This window comes from Pongo abelii, chromosome 23 (assembly GCF_028885655.2).
Source record: "Pongo abelii isolate AG06213 chromosome 23, NHGRI_mPonAbe1-v2.0_pri, whole genome shotgun sequence".
Classification (NCBI taxonomy): Eukaryota; Metazoa; Chordata; class Mammalia; order Primates; family Hominidae; genus Pongo; species Pongo abelii.
The window spans coordinates 38026327-38049276 of NC_085929.1; the positions used below are offsets into that span (position 1 = coordinate 38026327).

The 22950-nt window shown below is 47.1% G+C and overlaps 1 protein-coding gene across 50 annotated transcripts in view; it reads left to right on the plus strand.

The window, feature by feature from the left end:
* SFI1 (SFI1 centrin binding protein) overlaps nt 1–22950 on the plus strand; it is a 121230-nt gene that overhangs the window by 90839 nt on the left and 7441 nt on the right. For 26 of the 50 annotated variants that reach the window (XM_024240037.3, XM_054543356.2, XM_024240039.3 and 23 more), the window contains 10 exons: nt 867–964; nt 2070–2136; nt 6232–6362; nt 14818–14899; nt 15213–15391; nt 16349–16412; nt 16895–16966; nt 17441–17517; nt 18890–18992; nt 20532–20628. In XM_024240037.3, coding sequence (XP_024095805.3) covers nt 867–964; nt 2070–2136; nt 6232–6362; nt 14818–14899; nt 15213–15391; nt 16349–16412; nt 16895–16966; nt 17441–17517; nt 18890–18992; nt 20532–20628 — 970 coding nt within the window. The remainder of the gene's footprint in view (nt 1–866; nt 965–2069; nt 2137–6231; nt 6363–14817; nt 14900–15212; nt 15392–16348; nt 16413–16894; nt 16967–17440; nt 17518–18889; nt 18993–20531; nt 20629–22950) is intronic. The other 24 variants (XM_063722866.1, XM_063722888.1, XM_063722874.1 and 21 more) reach the window with 1 other exon arrangement.

The following is a 22950-nucleotide window of genomic DNA, read 5'->3' on the forward strand; positions in this document are numbered from 1 at the left end:
TAGCCTCATCCTCCTGGGCTCAAGAGAATATCCTGCCTCAGCCTCCTGAGGAGCTAGGACTACAGGTGCACACCACCATGCCTAGCCTTGTATAATGTTTTTGTGGGGTTTTTTTGTTGTTGTTTTGAGATGGAGTTTCACTCTTGTTGCCCAGGCTGGAGTGCAATGGTGCCATCTCGGCTCACTGCAACCTCCACCTCCCGGGTTTAAGCGATTCTCCTGCCTCAGCCTCCCAAGTAGCTGGGTTTACAGGCATGCGCCACCACGTCCGGCTAATTTTGTATTTTTAGTAGAGACAGGGTTTCTCCATGTTGGTCAGGCTGGTCTCAAACTTCTGAGAACTCAAGTGATCCGCCCACCTTGGCCTCCGAAAGTGCTGGGATTACAGGTGTGAGCTACTGCGCCCAGCCCAATGTTTTATGTTATTGATTTATCTGATTGTTTCCTGTTGATATCATTTATATCATTTAATTTTCCTTTAGTCTGCATGGTTCTTATAATCGTTACATCTAAGGGCTTGTTTAGATTGAAGTTAAACATTTATGCAAGACTACTTCATAGGTGGGAATATGCAATAAAATCAGTTTTCATTTCTAAAATGGCTTTCAAAAAGTCATTGTCTTCTGTGAGATTAGGAATAGCTTCTTCATCTAGATTTCCGTAGACTGGAAGAACCATCTTTTTGCCTTTTATGTTGGCCCAGAATAGCTCTATAGTTCAGCCCTCATTAATTTGTATGCCCACTGTGTGTTGGCTGCTCCTGAGGTAATTCCTGCTTTGGGGGAGCTCACAGTCTGTTGGAGTAAGGATTCACTGTTTTACCTTTCATCTCAGTAAATTTCCATCTTCTTCCTACCTTGCTTTAGCTGCTGCACAGGTTCTGGAACCTCTGGTGGTCTCAGATTGAGCAGAAAAAGGAAAGAGAGCAGCTCCCCTTACTGCATGCTGCCTGGGACCACTACAGGTAGGGACTCTGGCTTCATCCCTGGCTCTCAGGGACTTTGTGCCTCTGACTTACTGTTTTCCAGGAGTAATCGCTTGCCCTTCTATGCGTTAGTGTGGCAGATTCAGAAAGGCCTGCTGGGGTGGAGGTCCTGCTGTAAACCATTTGTTCCTGAATTGGGGTTTTTGGCTGATCAGATGGGAGATAGGATGAGCATATTTGCATTGGTTCTTGGCCACCATAGTCTGAAGTATGTGCCTGGTCGCTCACTGCCTTGGTCCTACAGGCATCAATATGTTCACAAGTTAGAATTCATGCATTGCTAGTGTTAAAGAGAAGGGTCAGGGACATTTGTGACTCAGTCTTAAAGTGTGCAGGGAATGTCCTCAATATTTTAGGGCTAGTCATTCAGTTAAAATAAATAAATAAAAACACTACATTTCTGTGAGGAAAACTCAGAATGTATAGGGTGGAAAGTATAAAGGGAAAAACAAAGTTGCCTGGCCCCCTCCCTACAAGTAAGAGTAAGATCTTACTCCTCAGAGGGAAACACTACGTATAAACTTTCTTGCTGCCAGAAATGTTCAATATGTCCTTCCTTTCTTTGCCGTCCTCTTTTTTCCTCTCCCCACAGTATAATCAACTTAATTTGCATAGTTTAGGTCCAATTTTGATGCATTTTTTAATGAGTTAGTGAGAATCCCAATAATTAACTGACTCATTTAGAGTTATCAAGGCATATTATTATTCCAAACCCTGGTTTACAAAACCTAGTGTGAGAGGCAACACGTCGTGGACCCCCAGAGTTTGGCCATGAAACCAGAAAGTTCAGGATGTCTAGGAGATTTCACACATATTTCCTAAATTCCAGAGCTACTGTGCTTTTGGTGGTCTAATTAGGTTTTACAAGAAAGTTGTCAACATTTTAGGCAATCCACAGTCCAAAATCAGAGGTTGACAAATTTTATATTTGGTATCAGGCTCTTATTGCCGTCTCTCCTAGAATGAAAGTAGTAAGCCCATGGGGTGCCTTTAACTCACAGGAAGTAACTGTACCCCAATTTACCTGCCTTAAAACAAAGTTTTAAAAACCTGAAACCTGAAGGTATTCTTCCTTTTGTTTCAGGATAGCACTGCTGTGCAAGTGTATCAAATTGTGGCTACAGTATACTCGGAAGAGGCGGTACAAGCAGGTATGGAGTACTTTTTAGCAGATAGCTCTACTGGCTTACATTCTTGGACCCATTTGCTTTGGAAAGATTCTTGGAAAAGACCTATGCCAAGAAGTCTTGTCATTCTGCTTTGGAAGACAGGGTGTTGAAAAAGCTCAGTCATTTCTTCCAGTTCCCACCTCTGATATCAGAAAGTCTGCATAACTCCCATTTCTTATCTGCTATGAAAATACAAGTTCTCTCTGAAAGTACTGAGCTCTTATCAGCCATTCACATCTTTACTCAAATTCATTTAGTCTCTGAGTTACCCAGCCCTTCACCCAGTGGGACCTGCAAGAGGTACAGGGAGAGGTGCAGAGCATAAGTGCTGCATCCCAGTGCTAAACAGTGTGAGACACATGTCTCCCGGGGGTGGAGGATGTGAGGTCAGGACCACAAATAAGTAAAGGCAGGCTGGGAAAGATAGATTCAGTTCCATTTAAGAAATGCTTATTGAGCAACTGCTGTGCCTCAGACACTGCACTAAGCACTGAGGATACAACTGTGATATAAAGTCAATAAAATTCCTGCTCTCCCAGGGCTCATACTTTAGCACCAGGGTGACAAATAAGTGTGACTGGGAGTACCTGTCTGGGATGTTGAAGTGAGAAGGATTTCAAGGCCGTGTTTACACTCAGTGGGAAAGGGTTCAGTTAGCTAATTCCCTATAGTTTGGGGATAGAATCCAAATTTTTAGCAAGGCCTACAAACTCCTTTGGGAGCTGGTCCCTGTCTATTTCTCTCCCCTTTCCTGTTACCACTCTGTTCCTTCACAACTGCACTCTGACCAGTTAAGCTGCCAGTGGTTCCCTAAAGGTCCTCTGTGCCCTCCTGCTTCTCTTTGTACCTCCAGTTCTCGATTTCACACTCCCTTCCAGCTCAGATGTCACCTCCTCCCCCAGGCCAGTCCACCTCCACCTCTACCCCGGAGGCAGAGCTTTATCAGAACATTCATCTTGTAGTTGTTCACTGGCTTCTCTTTCCCCACAGCCTGTGAAGTCCTTTAGAGTACAGCCTGTCCCTTTTGCCTCCTTAGCCCACAGTGCTTGGCATGGGATATGTGCTAATATTTGGATGCATTAATGCACAGACCAACAAATGAACTGCTGTTGATCTCTTCAGAGTTTTTTTCCAAGGATGATCTCAGTTGATAGAGCTTGGATGCTACAGGGCATGGCCTCTTTTTGCGTCACTCTTGCCTCCCACACTTAAGAAATGCTAGAGTCACTGCATTCTTTGACATGCCTTTGGGTTATGTTACTGGCTTTGAAAAGACATTGCCACTTGTTATCTTAAGTTCTTGTAATACAAGTTCACCAGAATGCAGGAAAGCCTTTCAGAAAAAGACTGAGTGTCAGAGTTGAAAGGTTGTATTTATTCAAGGTGGAGAGCAGAGGGTCTCTTTTATTTCCTTCCTGGAAAACGAGCACTCCCCTTGACACAGGGGCCCAACACTGGCGGACAGTCCGGGGTCAGCGTTTTCATCTCTCACACTGATCTAGCATGGCCTGCTTTCAAAGGTATAGCGGGTCTGAAAAATGGGAAGAGCACTGCTTAGTCATTCCTAAACCTTTAGCTCACGATCTGAATATCACCTCTTGGTATAGGTATCCCAGGAGCACATCAGATCTTTCTATTCTTAGACAAGATAAAAATATTATTTTTTGTGGGTTTCTTCCTTTTTAAAAAGTAACATACAGTCAGCCCTCTGTATCTGTGGGTTCCACATCCATAGATTCAACCAACCATGGATAAAAAATATTCAGAGAAAAAAAGAATAGTTGTGTCTGTACTGAACATATTCAGACCTTTTTTTCTTGTCATTAGTCCCTAAACAATATATAAACAATATAGCATAACAACTATTTACATAGCATTGACATTGTATTGGGTATTATAAGTAATCTAGAGATGTATACAGGAGGATTGCGTAGGTTATATGCAGATGCCAATTTATTTGGTTTTTTTGTTTTGTTTTATTTTGTTTTTGAGACAGGTCTCACTTTGTCACCCAGGCTGGAGTACAGTGGCATGATCTTGGCTCACTGCAGCCTCACTCTCCCCAGGTTCAAGCGATTCTCCTGCCTCAGCCTCCCAAGTAGCTGGGACTACAGGTGCAAGCCACCATGCCCAGCTAATGTTTGTGTTTTTTTTTTTTTTTTTTTTTTGTAGAGGTGGGGTGCCACCATGTTACCCAGGCTGGTCTCAAACTCCCAAGCTTTGCCTGCCTCAGACTCCCAAAGTGCTGGGATTACAGGCATGAGCCACTGCACCCGGCCTGCTATACCATTTTATATAAGATACTTGAGTATCCATGGATTTTGGTATCTGAGAGTTGCCCTGGAACCAGTCCCCCACAAATACCAAAGGATGGCTCTTTGCAGAATGGCGAATGTTTGCTAACTGTTGAAGCTTGATGGTAGGGTCATGGGTATTCATTATACTGTTGGCTTCTACTTTTGTTTACATTTGAAAATTCCCATAATAAAAAATAGAAAAGCAATGTGTAGATATTATAGAAAATTTAGGAAGTATAAAAAGACATAAAGAAGAAAAAATAAAACCATTCATGACATTTGATGGGTAAGCCTGGTATCTCTCTTCCTCTGTTTGGGTAGGAGTGTATGTACCTGTCTATTCACATACACATACATATGCATACTGATCCAATTATCTATTGCTATGTAAAAAATCACCCCAAACTCAGTGGTATAAGACAACAACCATTCTATTATGCTTTATGGATTATCGAAGATTGAGACAGGACATAATGGGAATGGTTGGTTTCTGCTCCAAGATCAGCCTCAACTGAAAAGATTCTAATGGCAAGGGGTTAGAATCATCTAGAAGTTTTCTTCACACACATCTAGATCCTGGATTAGAATGACTCAAAGACTGAGCTCAACTGGGAATGTTAACCAAAGAACCTGTATATGACCTCTCTGTGAGGCTTGGGCTTCCTTACAGCACGGTGGCCTTGGGGTAGTCAGCTATCAGAGCTTCAAAATGAGTGTTCCAGTGAACAAGTCAGAAGCTCTGTGACTCTTTATATTACCTCAGAACTCACATAGTGCCACTTTTACCATGCTCTATTGGTCAGAGCAGTCACTATCCCAGCCAGATTCAAGGGGAGGGAACATAGATCACTTCTCAATGAAGGAGGATCAAATAATTTGCAGCCATGTTTAAAACCTCTACACATTTGGGCCAGGCACAGTGGCTCATGCCTGTAATCCCAGCACTTTGGGAGGCTGAGGCAGGCAGATTGTAAGGTCAAGAGATCAAGACCATTCTGGCCAACATAGTGAAACCCTGTCTCTACTAAAAATACAAAAATTAGCTGGACGTGGTGGCGCATGCCTGTAGTCCCAGCTACTCGGGAGGCTGAGGCAGGAGAATCACTTGAACGCAGGAGGCGGATGTTGCAGTGAGCTGGGACTGCGCCACTGCACTCCAGCCTGGTGACAGAGCGAGACTCTGTCTCAAAAAAAACAAAAACAAAAACAAACATAAAACATCTATACATGCATATATGTTTTTCCCCCAAAGTTTTGGATCATGGAGGCATATACGGTATATTCTTATGTCCATTGTCTTTCTTCCTACTGATGTATCAGTAAAATAGTAGACTTTTATAATTACATTAATGTGTATGATAAACACTATAAACAAAATCAAAAGATATGGGGTGGGGAAATATTTAGATTTATAACACATGACAAAGGACTAATAAATTGTTTAGGTTCAAAAACCCCATACATATCACTGAGTCGAATGTTAACAGACAGGGAAACAGGTAATGGGTATGAACACCTAAGCCATGGGGAAGAGAGTGAGTGTGTGTGTGTGTGTGTGTGTGTGTGTGTGTGTAGAAATGTTTAACCAATGGTTAAGTGAAAATTTTTTCACCTATCCTATTTCATTTTTCACCTAGCATATTGGCAAAGATAATAATGATTTTCATCTTTTTCTCATTTTTGTTATATAGGAAGCAATCCTCCCACAAGAGTGTTACCCTGAAAAGTCATGTTTAAAAAAAAAAGTTAAGTACAAGGGTTATTCATTGTTTTACTTTAGCTGCTACAGGCCAGAGCAGATGGTCATTTCCAGCAGAGAGCCCTGCCTGCTGCCTTCCACACATGGAATAGACTCTGGCGATGGCGCCACCAGGAAAATGTCCTCAATGCAAGAGCAACACGTTTCCACAGGTATGCTGCGCAGCTCCTGTCTGCACTGGGGCAGGTGTTTCAAATCTAACTCTGCCAACCACACAGCCCATTTGCTGTGCTTTTCAGCTTCCCAGACCCCAGGCCCTAGTACTTCCTGGATTTTCAATAATGTGGGCTCATTGATTTCATCTAGCAGGAAAAGACAAGACAGTGTTTCCCCTGGGAACTCTTTTGTCCACTTTATTTCAAGGGCTTTCAAAACAGCCTGTTTGTAACCTTCATTATTAGCCACTGAGAGCTCCATTAAAGCAGCCCATTAGCTTTCTGGATAAGAGCACGGTGGGACCTTGCATCACCTTGGCAGACATTCTTAAGTGTCATTTCCCTGAAACACTTAGTTCCTGTTCTGCTAGACCTGGCTTTTTGAAGTCTTGAAATTATAGTCATCAACAAAATTACAAAGGTCGGGCCGGGTGCAATGGCTCACGCCTGTAATCCCAGCACTTTGGGAGGCCGGAGTGGGCGGATCACAAGGTCAAGAGTTCAAGACCAGCCTGGCCAAGATGGTGAAACCCTGTCTTTACTAAAGATACAAAAATTAGCCCGGTCTGGTGGTGCATGCCTGTAATCCCAGCTACTCAGGAGGCTGAGGCAGGAGAATTGCTTGAACCTGGGAGGTGGAGGTTGCAGTGAGCTGAGATCGCGTCATTGCACTCCAGCCTGGGTGACAGGGCGAGATGCCATCTCAAAAAAAAAAGAAAAAGGCCGGGCACGGTGGCTCACGCCTGTAATCCCAGCACTTTGGGAGGCCAAGGTGGGCGGATCACGTGGTCAGGAGGTCGAGACCAGCCTGGCTAACATGGTGAAACCCTGTCTCTACTAGAAATACAAAAAATTAGCCGGGCTTGGTGGCAGGTGCCTGTAGTCCCAGCTACTCAGGAGGCTGAGGTAGGAGAATGGCATGAACCCGGGAGGCGGAGCTTGCAGTGAGCTGAGATCACACCACTGCACTCCAGCCTGGGCAACAGAGCGAGACTCCATCTCAAAAAAAAAAAAAAAAAAAAAATTAGAAAGCTCAAGGAGCAGAGCTACATCTTTTTAGTTCCCACAGGGACAAACTTGTCCACAGCAGGTTCTTAGTATATGGTGGGACATAATGAAGAAATAATATTTATTTATTTATTTATTTATTTATTTATTTATTTATTTATTTATTTATTTTTGAGTTGGAGTCTTGTCCTTTTGCCCAGGCTGGCATGCAGTGGCACGATCTTGACTCACGGCAAACTCCACATCCTGGGTTTAAGTGATTCTCCTGCCTCAGCCTCCCAAGTAGCTGGGATTACAGGTGTGCGCCACCACGCCCGGCTAATTTTTTGTATCTTTAGTAGAGACGGGGATTCACCATGTTGGCTAGGCTGGTCTCAAACTCCTGACCACATGATCCACCCGCCTTGGCCTCCCAAAGTGCTGGGATTACAGGCATGAGCCACCACGCCTGGCCTGTAATGAAGAAATTATTAATCACTAACTGTATGTCTGCCACTGTGTTGGGCATTGTGTGATGGGAGACAGAAAACAAATACATAAACTCATTCTGCCCATGGCATCATTATCTTCATTAATAATTTCCTTTTCACAGCGATTCTGAGAGATCAGGTTCAAAATGATAATTGGTAACAACCAGTAAGTGGTACAGCCAGGTTAATTCAAATCTCCAGTTCCAAAGTCCAGGTGCTTTCTTCTTGATCAAGAGGAAGATCTTTTTGATGACTTTGTAGGAGGGTGAAATTTTTGTGAAGAGATAAGACTGACATACAAGAAACAACTGAGAACCAATTCAAGAGAATAGATCCACGTGTCCCCAGTCATGTCAGCCACAAGTTCTTCCAGTGCTCAGAGCTAGTGCTGAGGGAGGCTGAGCATGGAATTATCTGGGAGAGGCTTCCTGTGAGTGAGAGAATGAGGATGGTGGCTGGAGTGGGCAAGATGGGGAGGCCCAGACTGAAGAGATTGGGCTGACCCTATAGATAGATATTCAAAAGATATTTGAGCAGGTGCATGGAACTAGTAAAATGACAGTTTTGGAAATTACCTTAAGTTCAGTGTACTTTATCTTAGGACAGAGGGGTGAGATGGAGGGGCATGCACTGGGAGAAGTTGCAGTCATCTTTAATCTGGAGGGTTTCAGGCCAGGTGCGGCGTCTCACGCCTGTAATCCCAGCACTTTGGGAGGCCGAGGTGGGTGGATCATTGGAGGTCGGGAGTTTCAGACCAGCCTGGCCAACATGGTGAAACCCCGTCTCTACTAAAAATACAAAAATTAGTGGGGTGTGGTGGTGCATGCTTGTAATCCTAGCTACTCCGGAGGCTGAGGCACAAGAATCGCTTTAACTCAGGAGGCAGAGGTTACAGTGAGTTGAGATGGCGCCACTGCACTCCAGCCTTGGACGACAGAGCGAGACTCCATCTCAAAATAAATCTATCTATCTATCTACCTATCTATCTAATCTATCTAATCTATCTGGAGGGCTTTGAATGCTAGTTTGAGGTTAGCCAGAACTCTGGGTTTGTTAGTACGAAGTCCAGGGAGATGGTTTTAGGTGGTGGCCACAGGGAATAGAGGCTGATGAAAGGACAACTCTTGTGTCTTCTGGCTTCTGCAGACAGAGCAGCTTTGCCTTTACCTAGTCTTGTATTGTGGGCTGGTATAAGATTCATTCAAAAATGGCTTCAGGCTGGATGCGGTGGCTCACACCTGTAATCCCAGTACTTGGGGAAGCTGAGGCAGGTGGATCACCTGAGGTCAGAAGTTTGAGACCAGTCTGACCAACATGGCAAAACCCCATCTCTACTAAAAATACAAAAATTGGCCAGGCATGGTGGCATACATCCCAGCTACTCGGGAGGCTGAGGCAGGAGAATCACTTGAACCTAGGAGGTGGAGGTTGCAGTGAGCCAAGATCACACCACTGCACTCCAGTCTAGGTGACAGAGCAAGATTCCATCTCAAAAAAAAAAAAAAAAAAAAGGCTTAAGTACTTAAAACACGCACACACAGTACCCGTTTCTTTTTTTACTATCAAGTAGCCATGCTTGGTTCTATTCTTTTTTTGTATTTTGTATGCTGTGAGAACCAAAAATTAAAAGTACCTTCAAAATAGCCAAGAGGAGCCTTTAACGGATTTTTGCTAGGGAGAAGTTTGGGTGGTTTTAGAGCTATCACTCTGGAGAAAAAGGGCGGAGGGCGACTTGGAGACAGGGTATAGCCAGGAGGCTTGCAGGATGGTGTAGGTCTGATGTAGATTTTTACCTGTTTTGGCTTAGTTGGACCTTTTCAGAAAACTTGGTTTTTCAGATTCCTGTTTTCCTTGTTCATGAGCAGAGTGATTGAGAGTCTGGCTTAGAAGCTGGACAAGCCTGAGTTCAGACCTATGCTCTGTCGCCTGCCAGCTCTGTGACCCTGGACAAGTCAGTCTGTCTCTCTGAGCCTCAGTCTCCTTGAATGTAAAATTGAGATGATGTGGTCATAGTCTCTATCTCATATGGTTGTCATGAAAATGAAATGGGAAAATACATGTAAAATACAAGCCAAGGGCCTAGCACAAAAATATGAACTGTCCCTCTGGCCCCTGGAGTTGGTTTAATTTGTGACTCTCATGGTAAGTACATGTTCAGAAGTTTGGTTTGGAGTTTAGCAAATTAAAATTCCAAATAAATATGTATCTTTGATATTCTTAGGTTATTTTTTAATGTTTTAGGAACATAGACAGATTTTATGATGGAATCTCATGAATTATGGCTAAAAATAATTTTTATAACCCTCCAGTGAAAGGTACTGAGAATGAGACAAAATTGGTTTGTCATTTATTTTAATCGAGATAAAATGTATATACAGTGAAAGGCATAGATTTTAAATAAAGTTTGATGAGTTTTCTTAGTTTTTTTATTTTTATTTTTTGAGACGGAGTCTCGCTCTGTTGCCCAGGTTGGAGTGCAGTGGTGTGATCTTGGCTCACTGCAAGCTCCGCCTCCCAGGTTCACGCCATTCTCCCGCCTCAGCCTCCCGAGTAGTTGGGACTACAGGTGCCCACCACCACACCCGGCTAATTTTTTGTATTTTTGTTTTAGTAGAGACGGGGTTTCACTGTGTTAGCCAGAATGGTCTGGATCTCCTGACGTCATGATCTGCCCACCTTGGCCTCCCAAAATGCTGGGATTATAGGCGTGAGCCACCATGCCCGGCCGAGTTTTCATAATTTATATACCTATATAATCAACACTCCAGTCAAGATATAGAACATTTCTATCACCTGAGAAAGTTCCTTCATGTCCCCTCCAGTCAGTCCCTACCCTGCATAGGTAACCAGTATTCTGATTTCAGTCATCATAGGTTAGTTTTGCATGGTTTTTTTTCTTGTCGCCCAGGCTGGAGTGCAGTAGTGTGATCTCGACTTGCTGCAACCTCTGCCTCCCAGGTTCAAGCGATTCTGCTGCCTCAGCCTCCTGAGTAGCTGGGATTACAGGTGTCCACCATCACACCCGGCTAATTTTTTGTATTTTTAGTAGAGACGGGGTTTCACCATGTTGACCAGGCTGGTCTAGAACTCCTGACCTCAGGTGATCCACCCTCTTCGGCCTCCTAAAGTGCTGGGATTACAGGCATGAGCCACCACGCCCGGCCGAATAGTATTTTTTTTTTTTTGAGACAGATTATCACTCTTTCACCCAGGCCGGAGTGCAATGGCGCTATCTCGGCTCACTGCAAGCTCCGCCTCCCGGGTTCACGCCATTCTCCTGCCTCAGCCTCCCGAGTAGCAGGGACTACAGGCGCACGCCACCACGCCCGGCTTATTTTTTGTATTTTTAGTAGAGACGGGGTTTCACTGTGTTAGCCAGGATGGTCTTGATCTCCTGACCTTGTGATCCGCCCACCTCAGCCTCCCAGAGTGCTGGGATTACAGGTGTGAGCCACTGCGCCTGGCCTTTTTTTTTTTTTTTTTTGATGAGCCGAAGTGTTTGATTTCTGTTGGATTGATACGGTCCAATTTATCTTTTTTTTTTTTTTTTTTTTTTGAGATGGAGTCTTGCTCTGTTGCCCAGGCTGGAGTGCAGTGGCATGATCTCAGCTCACTGCAGCCTCTGCCTCCCAGGTTCAAGCAACTCTCTTGCCTCAGCCTCCTGAGTAGCTGAGATTACAAGCGCACACTACCACGCCCAGCTAATTTTTGTATTTTTAGTAGAGACGGGGTTTCACCATGTTGGTCAGGGTGATCTCGAACTCCTGACTTCATGATCCACCCACCTCGGCCTCCCAAAGTGCTGGGATTACAGGCATGAGCCACCGTGCCTGGCCCAATTTATCCTTTTTTTTATGGTTAGTGATTTTAGGGTCCTCCCTAAGAAATATTTGCTACTCTGAGATCTGAAAAGATATTTTCCTATATTTTATCTGGAAGCTTTATAGTTTTAGCATTTGCATTTAGGTCAATGATCATCTTGAATTTTTTTTCCATGTATGATATGACGGTAGGAGTCAAGGTTTATTTTTTTCTGTGTTTATCAGGTTTTTCCAGAACCATTTGTTGAAAAGCCTTTTTTTTTTTTTTTTTAAGACAGAATCTCGCTCTGTTGCCAGGCTGGAGTGCGGTGGCAGTGGCGCAATCTCGGCTCACTGCAATCTTCGCCTCCCAGGTTTAAGCGATTCTCCTGCCTCAGCCTCCCAAGTAGCTGGGACTATAGGCGCCCGCCACCACGCCCAGCTAGTTTTTGTATTTTTAGTAGAGACAGGGTTTCACCGTGTTGGCCAGGATGGTCTCCATCTCTTGAACTTGTGATCCACCCGCCTCAGCATCCCAAAGTGCTGGGATTATAGGTGTGAGCCACCGCGCCTGGCCCAGACTAATTTTTTTTTCTAATTTTTTGTAGAAAAAGGGTCTCACTATGTCGCCCAGTCTGGTCTCAAACTCCTGGGGTCAAGTGATCCTCCTGCCATGGCCTCTCGCTGTTCTGAGATTACAGGCGTGAGCCGCCATGCCTTGCCCAGTTCTGTTTAGAATTAATATACCATTTCATCTTTAGCGCAAGAACATAAAAACAATAAAATTCTATTTTGTCCCCATCCTTGATGATATTTTTATTTTATTTTATTTATTTATTTATTTTTTTTTAAGAAATAAAACATAGTGGGGACTCACTATGTTGCCCAGGCTGGTCTTGAACTTCTGGGCTCAAGACATCCTCCTGCCTCAGCCTTTCAAAGTGCTGGGATTACAGGAGTGAGCCACCACCCCCAACCAGTGGTATTTTTTGTCATACATTTTATGTCTAACGATTCATTGATTGTAGAGACGAGGTCTCACTATACTGCCCAGGCTGGTTTTGAACTCCTGAGTTCAAGCAATCCTCCTGCCTCAGCCTCCTGAAGTGTTAGGATTACAGGCATGAGCCACCATGCCCAGCCTGCAACGTTACTATTTTTGCTTTAAATAATCAGTGCTCTTTTTATAAATTGAGAAGAAAAAAATTCAGCCTTTTATATTTACCCACATACTTTCCCTTTCCAATGTTCGTTGTGTCTTCCTGTACATTTGAATGTTCATCTGTATCATTTCCCTTCAGCCTAAAGATGATCTTTTAGTGTTTTTATACTAAGGTCAACTGGGGTTGAACGATCTCAGCTTTTGTGTCTGGTCTCTGCACTCTGGCTGGGCCAGAGCTCCATCTTTCAAACCCTGTCCAGCTTCTGCCGTCTGTTCCCCTCTTGGCCCTGCAGCAGTCACTCTCTGCTAGGCCTCCAGGAGTCTGCACGTGTGGCCCTCATTTGAGGACCTGGGACAACCTCAGTAAAATTTTGGGTATTTCCCTCTGTTCAGCTGTCTCCTTTCTAGTACCCTGTCCCCAAATTCCAGCCCCTCTGGCAGTCATGAACTCCAGTCTTTGCCGCCTCAGCTCACTGAGACTGAGGGAGGCTCTGCTTAGCCTCCCTTCCCCTCACTGTTTAGAAGGTGCCCCCAGGCAGAAAGTCTGGGCGGCGTAGGGGCTCACCTCGCCTGTGTCCTATCATTTCAGCATCAGAATCTACACTTACTATCCAGCGCCTGAAGACAGTTGCCACATATTTTTTGTCTGGTTTTGTCATATATGGCCAGAGGGCAGGTCCAGGACCAGTGACTGTGTTCTGACTAGAAGTGGAATCTTTGCTTTAAGTGATGTGTCTTGCGTGTTAAATTTCAGGGGAGCAAGATCCCCCAGTGCTGAACATGGATCCTGTGGCTTCACCAACATGTAGCCCCTAGTGGCTGTTGATCAGTTGTCCCAGCACTGCTGTTGCAGGATTCGATGTTGTTAATGGTGATCTGGTAGGCCTAGGCAGAGATGACAAAACAGTGGTTCCCAAACCTTTCTACTTTTCTTTTCTTTTTTTTTTTTTTTTGATACCTCTGTTGCCCAGGCTGGAGTGCAGTGGCATGATCTCGGCTCACTGCAAACTCCGCCTAGCAGGTTCACGCCATTCTCCTGCCTCAGCCTCCCAAGTAGCTGGGACTACAGGCGCCCGCCACGAGGCCCAGCTAATTTTTATATTTTTGGTAGAGATGGGGTTTCACCGTGTTAGGCAGGATGGTCTCGATCTCCTGACCTCGTGATCCACCCATCTTGGCCTCTCAAAGTGCTGGGATTACAGGCGTGAGCCACTATGCCCGGCCAACCTTTCTACTTTTCTAATTCACCTGGAACACTTGTTTAAAATACCATTTCCTGGGACCCCCCTCAGACTTGCTCAGTCAGCCTTAGGGGTCTGCCCCTTATTTTTCAAGAGGTCCCCAAAGGATTGGTCAGCATGCACTGGAAAGGACTCTCACGAACAATCCTTTATCAGTGCTGTTAAGTCAATATAGAATTAATGAAGACCTGGGGTCTCAGGGTCCGAGTCTTTTTCGTACGTTGTGAAGGCTTGGCTGATACCAGAAATAACTTGGAAAATGTTGGCCTTTTTAACAGTTTATGGTTTTTTGGCTGTCTGCTTTCCTTCCCTTTCTCTTTGTGTTGCTTTCTCCCTCATCTAAGCTTATTCACCTCTTTTATTTTTTTCAGAAACGAGATCTCACTCTGTTGCCCAGGCTGGAGTGGAGTAGCATGATCATAGTTCACCACAGCCTCAAACTCCTGGGCTCAGGCGATCCTCCCAGCTCAGCCTCCCAGGTAGTTGGGACTACAGGCACACACCATCACACCCAGCAATTTTTAAATTTTTTTGTAGAGATGGAGTCTTGCTATGTTGCCCAGGCTGGTCTTGGCCTCCAGCAGTCCTCCTGCCTTGGCCTCCCAAAGTATTAGGATTGCAGACATGGGCCACTATGCCCAGCCACTTAATTCACCTCTTATACAATAGCATGGTAGAAAAGGAAAAATCCAATTATTTGGAACTTCTAGTTCTGTTTGGGTTAATTTTTGTTTTTGTTTTAAGTGCTTTACATTCTTCCTTGTTTTTTAGGGAGACATTAGAGAAGCAAGTGTTTTCTATCTGGAGGCAGAAGATGTTTCAGCATCGAGAAAACCGCCTGGCAGAGAGAATGGTAAATGGCTGTCCCTGAGGAGATGTGTGGAGCGGCAGGATCTGATTCAAGCCATTGCACTCACGGCCTCCCCTCCTCAGGAAGTTGCTCGGACCTCACTGGAGGGCTCCTGCCTGTGACTGTTGAGGCAGGGCAGGCTCTGGGGCATCTGTCCTTTCTCAGTGGAGCCTACAGGCAGCTTCTGGGCTGGACCACGTCCTGACATCCATTCCTTTTGCCTTAGTCATTATTTGTGGCCTGTAAATGCTTTCCTGGCTTCTGTGCCTCTCTCCTACTTGATTTATTCTGTTCTCTCCTTCCTGTCCTGCCTCAGGCCATCCTTCACGCAGAGGGACGGCTTCTGCATAGGTCTTGGTTCATGTGGCACCAGCAGGCAGCAGCACGTCACCAGGAGCAGGAGTGGCAAACAGTGGCCTATGCCCACCACTGCCACGGGCGACTCAAGAAAGCTTTCTGCCTCTGGAGGGAAAGTGCCCAAGGGCTCAGAACAGAGTGAGTGGCCAGTTCTGCCTTACAAGCCTTTCCATCCCAGGCCAGCTTTGATTGTACTAGCAGCACCATCAGCTCCAAGTGCCTGTCTGGAGGATTGTATTACCCCCAGGCTCTGGTTGTAAGTTCTGGAAGTTCAACCTAAAAGAGTCTTAAGTAAAACTAGGTTGGCTGGGCGCAGTGGCTCACGCCTGTAATCCCAGCACTCTGGGAGGCTGAGGCGGGCAGATCACCAGAGGCCAGGAGTTCGAGACCAGCCTGACCAACATGGAGAAACCCTGTCTCTATTGAAAATACAAAAATTAGCCAGGCATGATGGCACAAGCCTGTAATCCCAGTTACTCAGGAGAGTGAAGCACGAAAATTGCATGAACCCGGGAATTGAAGGTTGCAGTGAACCGAGATGGCACCGCTACATTCCAGCCTGGGCAACACAGTGCGACTCTGCCTCAAACAAACAAAAGTGACCATAGCCGGAGAATAAACTGATGGGCCCATGTTGTGATAGCTGACTGCTGCAGATAAGGGATAGGGACCAGCAGCTGTGGCCAGTGGGTGGGTTGTGGCAGTTTTTAACCACACCACGTAGTTAGAGAGCGGAGGGGAGGCAGCTCAGTCACTGCAGAGACTGTCCTGCTTTGGGGCCTTTCAGTATTCACTGCATGTTCTGAGGATCTCACTCCGTCAGACTCTGACCATGTTTAACCAGTGTCTCAGTCAGGGGCTTCACACCTGCACATGTGAGCTTCAATGGCACTTGAAGCCCTGGGAAGTTGTAGGCCAAAATTTGATCATAGGTGCTTTTTTCTGAGAGTGCAAGTTCTTTGGCAGCTCTTCAGAGAGGGTCTCGGCTCCCCCAAAAACTTAACCAGGCAGGGCTATGGACTGTGAGGAGGAGCCCATAGAGGGTGCCCTCACTGGGTGGGGGCTGCAGCACTGAGCTCTGCCATCTCCCCACAGGAGGAGGGCAGCAGAATTCCACATGGCCCAGCTCCTGCGTTGGGCCTGGAGCCAGTGGAGGGAGGTAAGGCTTTGGTGCGAGGTGCCACCCATGTATGACTTCTGGACAGGTGGGCTGTGTGTCAGCAGGACTCATAGGCAACATATGGGCCACACCACCTACCTCTTGAGCTGAAGGAAGAGAACAGGCAGCACGTAAAGTGTTAACAGTTTTATGAGATGATTGGCTCAAAATTTTGTGTTCTTTCAGATACTAGGCTGTTCTTATTTGAACTTACCGCATCTAAAATTCCTGATCTAACCATTTACAGGAGTCCTACTGAGTGTAAAAAATGTTTAAACTCACATTAATTGAGCATTTACTGCAAATCAAGCACTTGCCTCATCAAATGACATCACAGAACCCCTAAGAAGCACATATTTATAGATGAGGCCAGAGAGGTTAATTTACACTCACACAGGTGACGTATAAAATGGAGGCAAAGCAGGAAGCCACCCCCAACTCAGACCCCAGCCCACGCTGGCTGCTTTCTCCTCTGTCTGCAGTGCCTGGCCCTGCGGGGAGCAGAGCGGCACCACCAGCACAGTGTGCCACACAGGGCGCTGCAGGCGTGGGTGGTAGGAGCTGCTGCTTCCCTCCCGATCTCCTTGCTGTGGGGACAGGGGAGGTTTCTGGAGACTTTGTTTCCCTTCCTTGTTCTTCCCGTCCATCCCAGAACAGTCATGTGACACACCTCAAACCAAGCAAGTGCCCCAAGACAGTGGGCCTTAGGCCACAGAGTTCTTTGATTCTTGCTTGGCCAAGTGGAAACAAGTGCTGTCGGTGGGTCGGTGGGTACTAGCCTTGTAGCGAGAGCAGCTCCTTGCCCTGGAGTCCCATGGTTTGACTTAGGAGGTGAGGGCCTGTGAGACAGTTTCTCCCTGCCGTCTGGGAGGGTCTGTGGGCCCTGGGACCAGGGGCTGTTGGCCTCTCCCTACCCTTTTTGAGTGCTCTGGGCATGGCAGCCTTGTGGTAGATGCACCTCTGAGGCCTGCCTAAACAGGGAGAAGTGTGGGCCCAAGAGCAGCCTCAGTCTTCCTTGTCCCCTACAGACTTACCAGGGCAGGGTGCGGAGCATCCTCCAGGAGGTGGCAGCGAGGGAGAGCCAGCACAACAGGCAGCTGCTGCGGTGAGTCTCCCGGACGCCTCCCAAGCTCCAGCTGGGGAACAAAGAATGCACCCCAAACCCCAGCCTTTTAGGGGGTCCTGCCGAGGGCCAGGTCGGGGATGATCCTGGGTTCCTAGTCGCTAATATCATGGTCTTGGCTTTTCCACTTCACTCACGGCTTCGCCTTCATTTGTCTTAAGCCCCTGCTGTGTGCAGGGCGGGACCGTGGAAAGCAGCTGTCACCTGCATGCCTTAAAGGCCTCTTGTCTTGCTCTTCTGAGCACTTTCTCCTCCCTGCTTCACACCTACAAGATTCAGCTTTGCAAGGCACCTTGTCATCTCTTCCACTCCAGAGGCTTCAGCGACTCCCTTTCCTGTCAATTTCCGGGTAGTCCCCTTCCAGCTTGCTCTGTAGGCCTGTCACTGACTCTCCAGCGTCACCTCGAGGCCCTGTCAGACCATCTGCACCGTTCACCCCTGTGGAGGGCGCTTCCGTAGCTTCTGCCACTTTCTAAGCCAAACTCTAACCTCACTCCTTCCCAGCAGTCCTCCCACAGGCCCCCTTTCATTTCCTTCCTTTGTATTTGTTCAGCACATGATACTCCTGGTGGCCTGTGGGCAGTGGGTCTCGTGGACTTTAAACACCTCAATCCTTAGCTGGGCGCGGTGGCTCACGCCTGTAATCCCAGCACTTTAGGAGGCTGTTTGAGACCAGGAGTTTCAGACCAGCCTGGGCAACATAGCGAGACCTTGTCTGTACTAAATATAAAAAAATTTGCTAGGCACGGTCATGTCTGCCTGTGGTTCAGGTACTTGGGAGGCTTAGGTGGGAGGGTCACTTGAGCCTTGAAGATCAAGGCCACAGTGAGCCGTGATCATGCCACTGCACTCCAGCCTGGGCGATGGAGTGAGACCCTGTCTCTAAAAAGTAAATAAACGTCTCCATCCCTCATATGGGGTCCCATAGAGCACCCATCCCGCTCTTCAGACGGGGTGGAATAAGCAAGAACTCCCTGAGCTAACTCAGCAGCAAGCTGAGGCGTAGGCAACCTTCCTCCGGGTTCCCTGCCTCTCTACACTTCTCTTATCACAGTGTGAGTCACCTGTGTTGCCACTGCCTGGTTATGCCCTGTTATCCCCGTAGCACCTGGAGTTTGGTCTCCAGCAGTGCTGGGTCCCTCATGTACTCTTGGTGCCCAGCCCAGAGCAGCTGCTCAGTGGCCATTTGTTAGACATAGACGTGCCGGCAAACATGGGTGTTGGTGAAACAGACATTCTTAGGTGTAGAGTCCCTGACTCAGGAGTAGGGGAAGAAGTAGGAATGATTCACAGAAGCCTTCCTTCTCTCTCCATCCTGGTGTCGTCTGCCCTCCCCGCACCCATGCATCTGCAGCGGGGCATTACGTCGCTGGAAAGAGAACACCATGGCCCGAGTGGATGAAGCCAAAAAAACCTTTCAAGCAAGTACTCATTACAGAAGGACCATATGTTCCAAGGTGAGGTATAAGGAGGCAAGCTGGTCACCCAGGAGAGCTTGGACTGTGTTCTGGTGAGGGAGTGGGATGTAGGGGGTAGTGCCAGAGATTTGAACTGAATAAGGAACCTAGAAAATGGGTAACTTTCCTCCAGCACACACACAAACATCCATGTGGGCACATGTTTAGTTTTTTACTGAATTACAAACCAATATGCATTAAATAGAAACATAACACATCATAAGTGAACTAGTTCTTATCAGAACCAGTATTTTTTTTTTTTTTTTTTTTTTTGAGAGAGAGTCTCACTCTGTCATCCAGGCTAGAGTGCAGTGGTATCATCTCAGCTCACTGCAACCTCCATCCCCCAGGTTCAAGCGATCTCTCCTGCCTCAACCTCCCGAGTAGCTGGGACTACAGGCTTGCGCCACCACGTCTGGCTAATTTTTGTATTTTTAGTAGAGACGGGGTTTCACCATGTTGGCTAGGCTGGTCTTGAACTGCTGACCTCAGGTGATCCACCTGCCTCAGCCTCCCAAAATGCTGGGTTTATAGGCTCTTTGAATCCAGGATGTGGAGGTTGCAGTGAGCCTAATTGCACCACTGCACTCCAGCCTGGACAACAGAGCAAGGTTGTCTCAAAAAAAAAAAAAGAAAAGAAAAAATACTCCGAAGCTAGCCAGTGCCTCCCTTCCCCTGGAAGGAGGAACACAGGAATCTTTGCTTAGCTTCAGAGCTTGAAGAGGAGGCCTTTCTAGTGGGAATGGAGTTCATGACAGCTTGCGGAGCAGGCACCAGGCATCCCCTGGGCAAGTGTTTTGTTATTGTGATTTTGTAGGCATCACTCATACAAAAGAATGTATACAACGTAGGTGTGTTCCATTTACTAAATAGTAATAGAGGCCGGGCGCAGTGGCTCACACCTGTAATCCCAGCACTTTAGGAAACTGAGTCGGGTGGATCACTTGGGGTCAGGAGTTCGAGACCAACCTGGCCAACATGGTGAAACCCCATCTCTACTAAAAATACAGAAATTAGCTGGGTGTGGTGGTGCATGCCCGTAATCCCAGATACTCAGAAGGCTGAGGCAGGAGAATCGCTAGAACCTGGGAGGCAGAGGCTGCAGTGAACCGAGATCACGCCACTGCACTCCAGCCCAGGTGACAGAGGGAGACTATGTCTCAAAAAAAAAAATTACATATATATATGTTTATATATATTTATATATATGAAATATAAGTATTTATATATATAAAAAATAGAATTAAGACCCATGTATGTAATGATTTCACTACTTGGTATGATATGTAAATCATATGGCATGGTATGATATGTAAATCCTGGTAGAAGAGTCCCAGCAGCCGAAATGCTGGGCTTCCTGTGAGGGGCTGGGGCCCTGTCCTATTGCTTAGTGGTCTGCGTGCATGGCAGTTACTTCCTGGACCGTGTGTGAGAAGCAAATGGCAACAGCTTGGCCTTGCCTCTCCAGGAGCCACCGTCACAGACCCCCGGAAGCCAGGAGGTATAGTGACTCTTGCTGTGCTCCTTGCCTGCCCATAGGTCCTGGTCCAGTGGCGGGAAGCTGTGTCAGTGCAGATATATTACCGACAGCAGGAGGACTGTGCCATCTGGGAGGCCCGGAAGGTGCTGGACAGGGGTAAGTGGGGCCCCCAGAAGCAAGTCATGTTGAGGAATGTGAAGACAGCGCTGTGGAGATCCCTGTGGCCCCCATAAGTCTGTCTCCTCCTCATACATGCCAGTTCCCTGTGGTTGCCATGACAAAGTACCACAGACTGGGAGTCTTCAAACAACACAAAATTGCCCTCCCAGTTCTGGAGGCTGGCAGTCAGCGATCAAGGTGTGGCAGGGTCATGCTTCTCCACAGGCTCTAGGGGAGGGTCCTTCCTTGCCTCTCCCAGTTTGTTTCTTGCTTGTCATGGCTTTCCTGGACATGTAGACCCATTGCTCCAGTCTTTCCCCATCTTGACATGTCGTTCCCTTCCTGTGTCTGGGTCCTTTAGAAGGACTCTGGTCATATCGGATGAAGGGCCCACCCTACTTGAGTGTGACACCATCCTAACCAATTACATCTGCAGTGAGCCTAGTGCCAGATAAAGTCATTGTGAGGTTCCAGGAAGGACATGAATACGGCAGGTGTGGAGGGGGCACTGCTCAGTCCAGTATATCTTAGAAGTCTATTCCCAACTGATTGCCAACCAATTTATGTTAAAATGAAAGGCTAGAGCTTGAGATCTACAGAGAAATAAAAGAAGCTGGAATGGAGGAGCTTGGGGTGGTTGGGGAGGGGGTTGTTTTGATGGGAAAGTCCTTGCTGCTTGTCAGGTCAGCCCCCACCATGCTAGCATCCTGCTTCCTTGTGTAGCTGGGCCCTTGAATGTTTAGGGGCCAGAGACTTTCTAATTCGATCTCAGGAAGTCCCACTGCCTGCTGTATATACATCTTTGGAAAGATTGCAGGGCACAGTGGTACACACCTATAGTCCCAGCTACTTGGGAGCCTGAGGTGGGAGGATCACTTGAGCCCAAGAGCTGGAGGCTGCAATGAACTATGATCACACCACTGCACTCCAGCTTGGGTGACAGAATGAGACCCAGTCTCTCTCTTTTTTTGAGACAGAGTGAGACTCTGTCTCCCAGGCTGGAGTGCAGTGGTGCAATCTCGGCTCACTGCAACCTCCACCTCTTGGGGTTCAAGCGGATCTCCTGCCTCAGCCTCCAGAGTAACTGGGACTACAGGCATGTGCCACCACGCCAGGCTAATTTTTTGTATTCTTAGTAGAGACGGGATTTCACCGTGTTAGCTGGGATGGTCTCGATCTCCTGACCTCGTGATCCGTCCGTCTTGGCCTCCCAAAGTGCTGGGATTACAGGCGTGAGCCACCACACCTGGCCAAGACCTAGTCTCTTTTAAAAAATCTTTGGAAAGATAGTCTAGAACAGGAGTCCATGCCCCTGCTTGCAAGATGCACAGACACACGGCAGACCCATGGGGAGCTGTCTCCTAACACAGCTAGGGGTCCCATAGTAGGAGAATCTGACACGCTGAAGGGGACAGCTCATTTTTAGAATAAATGAAAATACAAACAAAAGTGAAAACAACTAGAAATTGTTTAAATTGGCCCATAGAGAAATTGACCAAGTAGTTAAGTTGGTTTAATAGAGTTTGCTCCAGGACAAAACTGAATCAGCTTTGGTTTGGTTCTGACTGTAGCGTGTGTGTTAATGAGCATGTTTCAACACACGTCCTGGGGACAAAACCCTGCAGTCAGCCATCCCACATGGCTGCATTACTGCGCCACGAATGTGCTGCTGGGTCCTGGAGCTCCTCCTCAGCTCAGAAACCAGCACTGTGTTTCTAGTTCACTAAGAAAGAAGCCAAGGGGTTTAGCCAGACCTTGGGCTCTGGAGCTTCTGCACCTGACCCTTTGGGCACCTGACCGTGCAGCTTCAAGCTCCAGAGGCTTCTGGCCAGTTTGGGTCAGCTGCCTTAAGGGTCAGGTGCCCACTCCTGGCCGTGGTGGGAAGTTAGAGGCGACAGGTTTGAGTGTTGCCCGAAGCCGCTGCTCTCTGAAGGACTTTCCTTAGAAGGAGGCGGTGGCAGGCTTGGGTTGCCACGTCCATTACAGATGGTATGAGAGACTTGGGAGACTGGGCAGCAAGACAGTGTACACGTAGTAGGTACACAGTAAATACCTGGGGAACAATTGACTGGCTTATATTAAGGCCTCAGTGTCTCAGGCACACCTTGGCAGGCCAAGGGTGGGGCTGGGAGGAGGGACTGAGGGGAAGATGTCACGAGACCCATTATGCAGAGTGCTGAAGAAGTGCAGGCTGGCGGCCATAACCTGGCTGTGTGTGTGGCCTCCATCAGGGCCCCTCTCTGAGTCTCAGTGTCTTCATCTGTAAGATGGGGGGATAACAGTGCCTACCTCTTGGGGTTGTCATGGATATCAAGTGAG